This window comes from Zootoca vivipara, chromosome 3 (assembly GCF_965207765.1).
Source record: "Zootoca vivipara chromosome 3, rZooViv2.hap1.1, whole genome shotgun sequence".
Classification (NCBI taxonomy): Eukaryota; Metazoa; Chordata; class Lepidosauria; order Squamata; family Lacertidae; genus Zootoca; species Zootoca vivipara.
Genome location: NC_142586.1, coordinates 24,630,234 through 24,642,366, shown reverse-complemented (window position 1 = coordinate 24,642,366; position 12,133 = coordinate 24,630,234). Strand labels below are relative to the sequence as shown.

Below are 12,133 nucleotides of genomic sequence, written 5' to 3'. Positions count from 1 at the left end.
GGTCCCTTGGGACTTGCCATAAGCAGAGGGAGGGATCTGATACATAGGAAATCCACTAGATGGGAGAAGCAAGATGCCCTGGGCAACAGCTCACACTGCGGAAACATTCGGCATGTCTTCATGTGTTTCTGTTTTGATTCTTTAAAAAAAGCTGCTAGCAGTAAGTTTGCTGCATACTAGCCTCGTCCCTCTCTGCTTTTCGCTAATTCTGTTTCATGCCAAGCTTCCCTGTGACACTAAGGTTCTAGGTTTACTGACTGACAGATCCATTTGATAAGGTCTCAAGTAACAGGACAGGACCGATTTCTGCCCAAAACCTTAGAGAGAGGGTTCCAGTCAGAGCAGACCAAGGAATCAATGTGGTGCCTTCCAGATTTTTTTGGGATGCCAACCCCCATCAGCCCTATCCAGAAAGGCCTGTCCAGAATAGTTAGGGCTGATGTGAGTTGGGAGTCCAGCAACACCTGGAGACCACCGTCTTGACTACCCCTGGAGCAGAAAGCACTAAGGATCCCAGGCTGCTTCATAGTTTGAAACACTATTCCCAGGACAATGAAAGCTGCTGTTTTGTCCTCCCCTCACCAGAGCAAAGATATTCTCACGTATGTTCCTCTTTCCTATTGGCAGAGACTACATGTTTGCAGAGGAGTGGAGAGACACATAATTTCCCCTTCCAGTCCCACACCACCATTTCAGCATGCTCACGTTCAGCCAGTGTTCCACAAACAGAGAAAGACCCTTCACGCAAAGGAAAGCTGCAGGCAGTGAGCTATCCCTACATCTGCATTATTTTAACCTGGAGTGTGTGTGTGTGTGCGTGTGTGCACATGCACACGTGCGTGCTTGCCTGCTTGCTTCATTCTACTTTTACATTTGTCATATATTCATTCCCTTTTCTATTTATTTGCTTTTGTTTTTGTCTTTTCCCTGCTCGTGTTTGCTCCACCCACTTCAGCCTTGAGCCCCGCCCACTGTTGGAATGTGGCCCTCAGAAGGCTGGTCACATTAAAATCTGGCCCTTGGAGGGCCCCTCCACCCCAGTCTAACACAAATGCATTGGGCAGTTGAAGCTCTTCTCAGCACCTTTCCGTGCAAAGAAAGTGTCACCTACTTAATATTATTGGTGGGCTGGGCAGCTGTTAAAAGGTACAGGAGCAGGGTGAGCAGTGCTGCATTTATATGTAAACTAAACAAGCTATAGCTTAGAGCCCCACTCTCTTCCCCCCCCCAAAAAAAAAATTACAGTGGTACATCAGTTTAAGTACACAATTGGTTCCGGAAGTCTGTACTTAACCTGAAGCGAGCTTTCCCATTGAAAGTAATGGAAAGTGGATTAATCCATTCCAGACGGGTCCACGGAGTACTCAACCTGAAGCGTACTTAACCCGAAGTATGAGTGTAGTTGGTTCTGGAAGTCCGTACTTAACCTGAAGCGTACTTAACCTGAAGTGAACTTTCCCATTGAAAGTAATGGAAAGTGGATTAATACATTCCAGATGGGTCCGTGGAGTACTTAAACTTAAAGTACTCAACCTGAAGCATACTTGAACCGAGGTATGACTGTAAAGGAAAAAACACTGGATGTACATTTCCAAAATATAAGATAAAAAAACAAATAAAATAAAACCTACATACAGCAACAGTGTTCTGTGTTTCTAGTTACAGGTAGGTAGCCGTGTTGGTCTGAGTCGAAGCAAAATAAAAAAATTCCTTCAGTAGCACCTTAAAGACCAACTAAGTTTATATTTTGGTATGAGCTTTCGTGTGCATGCACACTTCTTCAGATAAGAAGTTATGTGCTATGTGCTTTGTACCGGTAGGTTCCTATGATGTAAGTAATGGGCCCCGCCTGCTCCCTAAAATATCACTGGTTTGCTCATTTCTATATATAGGGTGCCTACATTCTGCATGTGAATGGCTTTAGATATCTATTAGGTTCACAAATTACCATAGAGCATATATTCAACACAGAAACAGTGACAATTTGTCGTTAACAAAGGACAGCTGGACATATAAAGGGCCCCATTACCTTCAGTAGCTTAGGGCCTCATCAAACCTAAATCCGGCCCTGAGGGTGAGTAAGTGGCACATGATCTTAAAAGTCACACATGCTGCTGGGACCATTCTGTGTGTGTCACTGGATGAAGTTTAGCTGTTGCGGCTTCTTCTGCTTCTTTTGAAACCAAGGCAATTGTTCACTTCTACCCACTGTTTTCTGCCTGCAAGAAATTCTTGAAAGGTAATGTGCATCTCTGAGGAGGAGATAATTGCAGGCGACACAGGTCAATACGACCTACAGAAAGGAAGGAGTAGCTGCAATGCTTGCCCTGCTTAAGACAAGCAATAATACCTACAGTAAAACTCAATGAATGAGAAATTGATTGCCTTTTGTCCATTTGTGCCACATGAAGCTTAGAAGATGAAGGGGAAAAATAGGACTTTGAAGAAAAGATTTTAGATTGTGTGGTCCAGGATAAATCAATTAAGGTTCGTTACATTTGAATTATGGTGCTGGAGGAGACTCTTGAGAGTCCCATGGACTGCAAGAAGATCAAACCTACCCATTCTTAAGGAAATCAGCCCTGGGTGCTCACTGGAAGGACAGATCGTGAAGCTGAGGCTCCAATACTTTGGCCACCTCATGAGAAGAGAAGAATCCTTGGAAAAGACCCTGATGTTGGGGAAGATTGAGGGCACTAGGAGAAGGGGACGTCAGAGGACAAGATGGTTGGACAGTGTTCTTGAAGCTACCAACATGAGTTTGACCAAACTGCGGGAGGCAGTGCAAAACAGGAGTGCCTGGCGTGCTCTGGTCCATGGGCTCACGAAGAGTCAGACATGACTAAACGACTAAACAACAACAACAGGTAGGTAGCTGTGTTGGTCTGACGTATTCGAAACAAAAAATTCCTTCCAGTAGCACCTTAGAGACCAACTAAGTTTGTCCTAGGTAAGAGCTTCCGTGTGCATGCACACTTCTTCAGATACACTGAAACAGAAGTTTCAATTAAGGTTGTCTTCTCTAAACTCCTAGGCCATTTCAGCTCTTGGGGCTATGCTTTGTTTTTGCTTTTTTGCACTGAATGGAAGAGAGGCAGCAAAGGTCTTCTGATGTCTCTGGTTCAGATCTTCATCTAAAAAAATGTGTGTGTTTTTTTGTTTTGTGTGTCGAGGCTTCCCAGAAAATTACCTTAAATAACTCACAACTGACAACAGAATTATGGTTTGGTTTTTGGCAAATAATTTAGGGCCACAACTTTATTAATTACACAATTTTAATCCGAGTGTTGGCTTAGGCTTTTGGTTATTCACTCGTCCTTCCTAAAGAAGGACTATCCCCATCTGTCCATCTAGGACAGGACTCAATCAGCTGTCCCCTTAGGACAGGACTCACCTCATCTGCCCCACGTGGCAGGACTCACCTCAGCTGTCACCATAGGACAGGACTCACCACTGTCCGCTTGGACAGTTCCTGCTCCGACTTCCGAATGGAAGTCAAGTAAACATACCTGGGAGTGAGGAGGTGGCTGCGCCCAGTCATTCCCTCCTCACCTTCACCAAGAATGTTCCTCAAGGCTCTTGCTCTTAAAAATTGGGCCCACCATTCCCGCCAATGGCGGGATGGTAAGGACAAGAGTGTAAGCCCCGAGATTCCTTTAACGGAATACTTCTATATGGAGCAAACGGAGGTGAGGGTAGGCATCCGTGTGCCACCCCCTCTACCAACCGATTAACCAACCAAAAGCCTAACCGCCAACCTAACAAGTTGTGACAATTTGCTAGCGCAGTAGGCGAAAACCAAGAGGCAAAGCCAATCAGCCAATTGGAAAAATTCCTACTGACCCCTGAATACAGGCGGCCCCGAAGGCAATAGCAATGTCGTGCTAACCTGCAAGAAAGAAAGGGCGGGTGGGAGGGGTTCAAACGCCAGGCAAAAATGTGACTAGAAAATGGTGGACGCAGCTTTAAGAGGGGCCCCAACAACCAATCAGATCCCAGGGATTTGCATACGCACGCCCCCCATTACTCAGCATGAGCTGTGGCCTTACACAAACCAAACCCTAAGCTAAATTTCTTAACAGCCCTACCACAATCCGCTTTATATTGTATGATATAAAGCGCTTTGTGTGTCGAGGCTTCCCAGAAAATTACCTTAAATAACTCACAACTGACAACAGAATTATGGTTTGGTTTTTGGCAAATAATTTAGGGCCACAACTTTATTAATTACACAATTTTAATCCGAGTGTTGGCTTAGGCTTTTGGTTATTCACTCGTCCTTCCTAAAGAAGGACTATCCCCATCTGTCCATCTAGGACAGGACTCAATCAGCTGTCCCCTTAGGACAGGACTCACCTCATCTGCCCCACGTGGCAGGACTCACCTCAGCTGTCACCATAGGACAGGACTCACCACTGTCCGCTTGGACAGTTCCTGCTCCGACTTCCGAATGGAAGTCAAGTAAACATACCTGGGAGTGAGGAGGTGGCTGCGCCCAGTCATTCCCTCCTCACCTTCACCAAGAATGTTCCTCAAGGCTCTTGCTCTTAAAAATTGGGCCCACCATTCCCGCCAATGGCGGGATGGTAAGGACAAGAGTGTAAGCCCCGAGATTCCTTTAACGGAATACTTCTATATGGAGCAAACGGAGGTGAGGGTAGGCATCCGTATGCCACCCCCTCTACCAACCGATTAACCAACCAAAAGCCTAACCGCCAATCAAGCCAGCCCTGGCTTGCCGCCAACACTCAGAGACCTAACCAACTTTTTAAACCCTCAGACACATCACGCAGCCAAATGTCATACCCATCAGGGGACAAGTGAACCCCATCATCCCGATATAAAAGCGGGGCTCTAACATTAATTTCGGGATGTCGAATCAAACTCCCCCCGATTTCGTACACCCGTTTGGATGCTGCGCTGTTAACCCTTTTTCTGGCTCTTTCCCCAGCCAGAGGAGGAATGTCACCCCGCCATTGCATCCTCTGCAACATTTGGGACCAAAAAACGACGGTATCAGGGAACCAAGTCCTTATCTCCAACAAATCTCGTAGGATAGCCAGGCGAAGAGATAACGGGTCAACCGCGGGGATGTCATTTTCCCCCAGCTGGATCACCAGGGCGGACGGGCACCCGAGCAAGAGGGCTTTGCGCCGCAGCAAAGGGAGAAGCTCCCCCCAGCGCATGCCCCTCTTGCCCATCCAGGTCACTTGGATGTTGGATGGAAGGCCAAGTCGAGGACCCAATGGCGTCTGGCCAGCGCGAAGGCCTGCCCAATGGACTATGGAATGTCCCACCATCCATATGTGCACGTCCGCGAGCCCTGGAGAAACATTGGAAAACAAACGACAAAGTTAGGAGCGCTTCCGAACATAAGATCTATACGCTGCAGATTTCCACCTGCCCAAATCCTTAATAGCATCAACCGAGAGACCCCAGTGGGCCGCCGTAGTGGCGGCCCCAATGCGAAAGGAATGAGGAGCGTAATTAGCGGCCACACAACCGCATGCCGCTATCACCTTCCTCATAACTCTAGTAAATTGCAGCCTAGTCATCGGGTTACCATCCTGATGCACAAACAAGGGGCCCTCCCCAGCTGGCCTTTCCGCCAAGAATTTGGCTACGTCCTTAACCGGGCAGGGGCCCGTCTGCCCCGTAGCAGGCAGTCGCATTACTGCTCCTTTACCAGCCTGGTCGGTCTTGGAACTCCGAATCGTGATTAACAATTCAGTTGGTGACAGGCGTATGTCCTGGAGTAGCAAACCCCCTGGCACCCCCTGACGCATTTGACCCACTACAATTTCACCAATTCTCAATGCGCCAAAAAAGGCTACTGAGAAAGCGGCCGAAAACAAACGGGCCTCATATTTAGACCAACACACCACCCTAAGCTTCAATCTCATTTTAGTGAGAAGGTCAAAAGAAATTGGGTTCCTGGTAGGGGAACGGGGAGGACAAAGCCTGCCCCATCCCTCCATGGCCTTACGCACCACGAATTTGGCGCAAGGGTCCCTATTAAAAAACAATTTCGAGAAAAATGAAATGGCCACAGACTGGAGCTTTATGGTCCTGGCAGCCCTTCCCAGGTGAAACAGGTGTGCCAAATATTGAAGCACCTGGGAAGAAGAGGGGCGGGCCGCTCTCTCCACCGCGAGCGACTGACTGCGAAAAGTTAAAAAGTCAGTCCAAGCTTTCTGATAAGCCCGCAGGGTAGAGGGGGAAACAGAAGCAGCTACTCCCTGCAAGACTAGCAGCTGCCAAGGTTCCAAAGACGATCCGGGAAAATCTCCGGCTGATGTTGTGCGTCTGGAACCAGGGACCTGAAGCGCTCCATCTGAAATCGTGACAAAGCGTCAGCTATATCGTTGGCCACGCCCGGGACAAAACGCGCTGAGAAAATAATGTTAAAACGCAGGCACTGCAGCACGAATGCCCGCAGCAGAGCCGATACCCGAGTTGACTTAGAAGATTGTTTCGCAAGGACAGTCACCACAGCCTGGTTATCTGACCAAAAGCATACGCGGCGGTCCTTGAAGTCGTCAACCCAAATATGGACTGCAACTGCTATAGGAAAGAACTCAAGAAAAGTTAAATCCCGCGTGATTTCAGTGTCCTGCCAAGCAGGGGGCCATCTTTGAGCGCACCACCTGCCATTCCAAAACAAACCAAATCCCAGGGAACCCGCTGCATCGGAGTGCACTTGGAAATCGTTGTGCAGGTTTAAAACATCCTGCCACAAGGATACCCCATTGTATTCCTCCAGGAATACCAGCCACATCCTCATGTCAGCCTTCTCACCCTGCGATAAGCGCACCCGGTGATGAGGCCGACGCAGACCAACGGTGCGTTTGTTCAAACGCGCACAAAAGGGGCGACCGGGTGACACAACTTTACAGGCAAAATTAAAGTGACCCAGCAACGATTGCAGCTGGCGAAGCGTCACCTTTTCCGGCACCAGCATTTCCTCTATCACCCGTCGAAGCGTGGTGATCTTCTCCATAGGTAAGCTGGAAGTCTGGTTAACGGTATCCAAAAGGATACCCAGGTACGTGAGCCTGGTAGCTGGGCCTTCAGTCTTATCCGCTGCGAGGGGCACACCCAGCTCATTGGTAAGGTCGTTAAAGGCCTGTAGCAGGGTGACACAGTCACCCGTATCGGCCGCAGAAACCATTAAAAAATCATCCAAATAATGAGTGACCCCCGTTAATCCGGTCTTAGTGCGAAGGGCCCATTCCAAAAACGTACTAAAGCACTCGAAGGCCGCACAGGCTACGGAGCAGCCCATTGGCATGGCCTTATCAAAATAATAGGCGCCTTCAAACTGAAAGCCCAGCAACCAAAAATCAAGTGGATGAATTGGTAATAATCGAAAAGCCGATTCGATATCACATTTTGCCAACAAGGCCCCCGGCCCAAACTTTCTGATCATTTTAATTGCCTGGTCGAGAGAAGCGTATTTTACCGTACAAAGCTCCGGAGGGATCACGTCATTCACGGACGTGTCCCTAGGGTGAGACAAATTATGAATGAGCCGAAACTCACCCGGAGCCTTTTTGGGGACGATTCCCAAGGGAGAGAGATGCAGATTGGGAAAAGGCGGAGACGCAAAAGGACCAGCCATGCGCTGGAGCGCTATTTCTTTATTAACCTTCCGGCTTGCGACCTCGTGCATCTCTCTCACTGACTTCTGGTTCCTAGGATTCCTAGCCAGGGGAGCCGAAGCTATCGGAATCCGGAAACCGAAGGAGAAACCATCCCGAAGATATGCAGCCGCTTTAATATTGGGATAGGATGCTAACCAGTGTTTAAGGGCCGGTAACTTAATGGGAGAAAAAGCTAACTGAAGCAATTCATTTTGATGTGGAGGCTGCGGGGGGAGCGGGGAGGGCAGGGGCAGAACCCCTTGGTGCCTGCCGGAATCCTCCCCGACCGCCACGAAAGGGCCGCCGGCCCGCATAGCAGTTAACCACCGGGTGGTTACCGCCACACCGGTCACAAGTGTGTGCATAAATACACTGCGGGCGCTGACACAGTCCTTTATTGAAATCCCAGCAGCGCAATTTTGGTGCCGCCTTAAAAGGCTGGGTCTTAGACTTTTGCTGCTCGGCGGGTTTTCGGGAAACCGACGGAGCCACATATGTGGTCCAAAGGTCCAAGTCCTTCCTGTCAAAGCGGGCGGTGTCGATGTTTGCCGCCCGCCTACGAAATCGTTCATCGTAAGCGATTGCGGCCGCTTCCCCCGCCATGTTATATGCTGACCTTACGATGGACTGATATACGATAAGGTGTAGAGCCCTGCGGGGATATGCCGCTACGACTACCCCGGAAAAAACTTGATAACAATCAAGCCAACGCTCGAAAGTCCGCTCCACTTTTCTATCCCTGCCCTTCTTCTTGGTACTAACGAGGGCCTTTCCTTGTTCAGGGACCACATCCTCTGGTGGAGCTAAATCGAAAATGTCTACATATTTACCATCCAATATCCTAGACCTCAATTTAGAGGACAGGTGACTGCCCGGAATAATATCCCTAGTGCTGTTGGTAGAAACCGTGGTCTCTGGGACCAACTCTCCGTCGAGACATTCTTGAACAGCTCCATAACGAGCACGATGGGAATTCGCTCGACGAGCCCAGGCCCAACGAGGAAGCCCAGAATCCACTTCCCCGTAAGCCCAGTACAGCCCCATAGAGTGATCAGAACCCTCGGAGCTGGAGGACGAACCTGAGGTGGTCGAGGTCGAGGTATCGTCCCTGCGCCTCTTTGCCCGCCTCCTGGAACGACTTTTGTGACGACGCTTTCCACCACTCGACACTCTAGCCGGCACCGGGAGGGCCTCCTCGCCGGATGCTGATGAAAGCACCTCGGACCGCGAGGCGACGGCAAGAGTCTGGGATGGAGCAACGGGTGAGACAACAACATTAGAGGAGGCCCCCGTCTGCCCTCCCTGCCCTTGCCCACTTACTCTGCCCTTGGCCTGCCTCCTCCTCCTGGTGCGCCGAGGCTGCTTCCCCTCACTTCGTCGTTTGACGGGAGGGGGCGCCGGCGCCACCATAGGAGTGGAAGAGGCATTCGGCATCAGCACGCCAGAAGGCCCCACGAACTCGTCATCCGACGTGTCAGCTGGCCCAGACGTGGTCTCCGGCAGTTCCCGAATGGTTGCCATGGGGAACAGAGGCTGCGACGCCGCCACCGTAGCTTGCCCAGGGTCCAGGGATACACCTGCAGAGGTAGAGGGGGCAGAAAGAGGGTCTGGGCCTTGCAGGCCCGGAGGCATAGCCGTGGCTGCCGCCCCCTGCCCGGCCTCCAGGGGTAAACCAGCAGAGGTCGAAGGGGCAGAATGAGTGGCCGGGTTCTGTAATAAGGCATCAAGCCCAGATCCAAGCTGGGCCAGGGCCTGTGGGTCACCCGCAATGCTAGCGATGAAGGCTTCCACGCGACCTGCAGCATGCGAGGATGGCGAACGCAGCCTTTGTGAAGCGCCCTTAATGACCCTCTTAGATTTTCCTGAAGCGGATGGGTGGGATGCCATCATGAAAATTTAAGGAACTGCAAAGAACAAGCAACAATCGAGAAAATTACGCAGTAGTGCTCACAACTACCTCTAACCACTAGGCAATGCCACCAACCCCCCCCCCCAAATTGTGGCCTATTCAACTAAATGTAAGGCCCACAGCAACAGCAAGGCACCCTAGTAAAAACGCCCCACGAATCAAAGAATTTCACCTTGCAGGCTGGGGTAGGCAGGGCCCCCCACGTGCCCAACCCCCTAAGAAGGAGGGTAGGAAAGCGGGCAGGCCACAGCCAAACTCCTTCAGATAAAGTAAATTAACTAATCAGTCAATAATAATAATAATAATAATAATAATAATAATAATAATAGCAATAATAGACAATTAAGCCAATCAATCACCAATAGATTCAAATAGCTGTGAACCAAGCTATGCAGTCAGCAGTAAGGAGACAGCAACTAAAATTGGAGGGCGTAATAAGACCCTCCAGCCACTAGATGGCAGCGCTAGCCTAAGGCCAGTGGGAGGAACTCAGGCCTCCAGAAAACGCAGCCCCACTGATTTCCTGTGACTGCACAGCAAGGCTCAAATTTCTTCCTTCCGCCCCTGTTAAAGGGGCCACACACCCAAGCACCCCAAGGGCAGCACACCGAGGCACCCCCTCCTATGAACCTTATACCAAAACCACCACCCCCCAGGCCGCCAAGCAATAGTGGTGCAGGAACCCAAGCAGCGCCTGAATGGCGAGCAGCTGAGGCCGCGCGAAAAGCCTCCGGCACCCAAAATGGCGGGCGCGAGCTTGCTTTCCTCGCCGCGCCCCAGCAGGCCAGACAAAGCGAGGCCCGGCGGGGTGGGCTTCCGCGCACAGGCGTGGAGGACGCCGCAAGGCCGCAGGAGGGACACCGGCCGCCGACGCCTCCAAGCGGGGCAAGGGCCTTGCGCTTGAAAGCGCCTGGCCGGGCGAGGAACGCAACGGAAGCGGCCCGCTCACAGGAAAAAAGGTGGGGGCCTCAGGCGCGTCTTAAGACGCAGGCTCCGCTCCCCCGGCCCTCCGCCAAATAGCCCTCAGCGAATTAACAGTCCACGCCGGCGGGCACGGCGGGATCGCGGCCTCCACGCGATTCAAGACAAACGCCCCCCCCCTGCCGGAACGCCTGGGCGCGGCGACAACAGCCGCCCAAGCAGGGACGCACAGCACGCAGGCGCTCAGCCGCCGAAATGGCTGCAAAAGCCGACAACAGCCGCGAGGCCACGCGCGCCGGCTCCCAGGGAAGGCCCCCCCCCTGGACCAATCAAACAAAACAAGCAAATGCAGATAAAGCCTCCCAAAAGAAAGTGCCCACGCCAGCCGAGTCCGGGCCGTTAGTGGGGCCCAAAGCAAGTGGGGAGGGGGATAAACAGGGGAGGGGGGAAGGGTAGGGAGGGAAACCGGGAACAAAACGATTAGGAAATTCGAGCGGGGGGGGATTAAAGCACAGTTCAAACCCAAATAAATCAAACAAATTAAGAGCGAAAGAGAAGTAAATAGAGTAGATACAACCAGAACGCAGTCGAGAACTCCTTGCCAGGTCCAAATCAGTGTGACCGATTCAAACGCCAGGCAAAAATGTGACTAGAAAATGGTGGACGCAGCTTTAAGAGGGGCCCCAACAACCAATCAGATCCCAGGGATTTGCATACGCACGCCCCCCATTACTCAGCATGAGCTGTGGCCTTACACAAACCAAACCCTAAGCTAAATTTCTTAACAGCCCTACCACAATCCGCTTTATATTGTATGATATAAAGCGCTTTCTCACATATTTTGTTCAACAACATCTGGAGGGCCACATCTTCTCTATCCCTGGTCTAAATATATACCTTCAATTGCCAAAGTTTCCCTCACAACTGTCAGGTTCCTCAGAAAAGCATTTCACCTCTTCTTTGCCTCTTTAAATTTAGGGATCATGCTTAAAAGAGAGCGTAAGTGATGACAACTAAACAGAATGTAGAAAACTGTTGGAGAGAAAACTGAAAAACCAAACTACTATTCATAGTTTGTTTTGTGGGGCTGTGGCAAGTATAAAAGTCTATTCTCATTAACATTTGAAATGAGCAGCAGATGTACTTCAAACAGCAGCGCTTTATATTTCCAGTCAGATTGGGGGGAGGCATAGTGTACTCTAACACACACACACACACACACACACTTTTTATCTGTAATCAGCAAAAGAGAGAGAGAGAGAGAAAGTCTAAATAAGGAAGTAAATTTACCTTAGTCACACATTATTTTACACCCTAGTTATATTCCTATGGGATGCTTGTTGTTTTGGATTTGTGATCATAAGACCAGATGCTGGGTCCACCTGATTTGAAGAAATTTTTGCCTAATGACGACCCTGCAAGTGTCCCAGTGGCACCTATTCAGCATTTTAAAAGCAGATTGCCTCCAAAAATCTTGACCCACTTTCCTAATATGCTTCATAACACGAGGCAGCAAAAAGAACCTCAACAGCAGCTGCAAATCTATGTGTGGGAAGAAGGCGTGATTCGTTCACACCACAGTATTTCATTGTGCCCCTTCTTGATTGTTTGACTTCTGAAGTTCTGTAGATAGTCTTCAAAATCGAGCGAAAAAAACTGG

General features: G+C 50.2%; 2 protein-coding genes across 2 annotated transcripts; both read right to left on the bottom strand.

Annotated features, from left to right (window-relative positions):
• Positions 1-3,161: 3,161 nt before the first annotated feature.
• Positions 3,162-9,254, bottom strand: LOC132591968 (uncharacterized). Its single transcript, XM_088665695.1, has 2 exons — positions 8,723-9,254; positions 3,162-5,323 (listed from the first exon to the last, which is right to left on the bottom strand). Exons 1-2 carry the CDS (start codon positions 9,162-9,164, stop codon positions 4,749-4,751), a joined length of 1,017 nt encoding a protein of 338 aa, XP_088521821.1. The 5' UTR covers positions 9,165-9,254; the 3' UTR covers positions 3,162-4,748.
• LOC148686187 (uncharacterized) lies at positions 6,050-7,672 on the bottom strand. The gene has a single exon (XM_088665445.1). The coding sequence runs from the start codon at positions 7,670-7,672 to the stop codon at positions 6,248-6,250; it is 1,425 nt and encodes a 474-aa protein (XP_088521571.1). The 3' UTR covers positions 6,050-6,247.
• Positions 9,255-12,133: the final 2,879 nt, after the last annotated feature.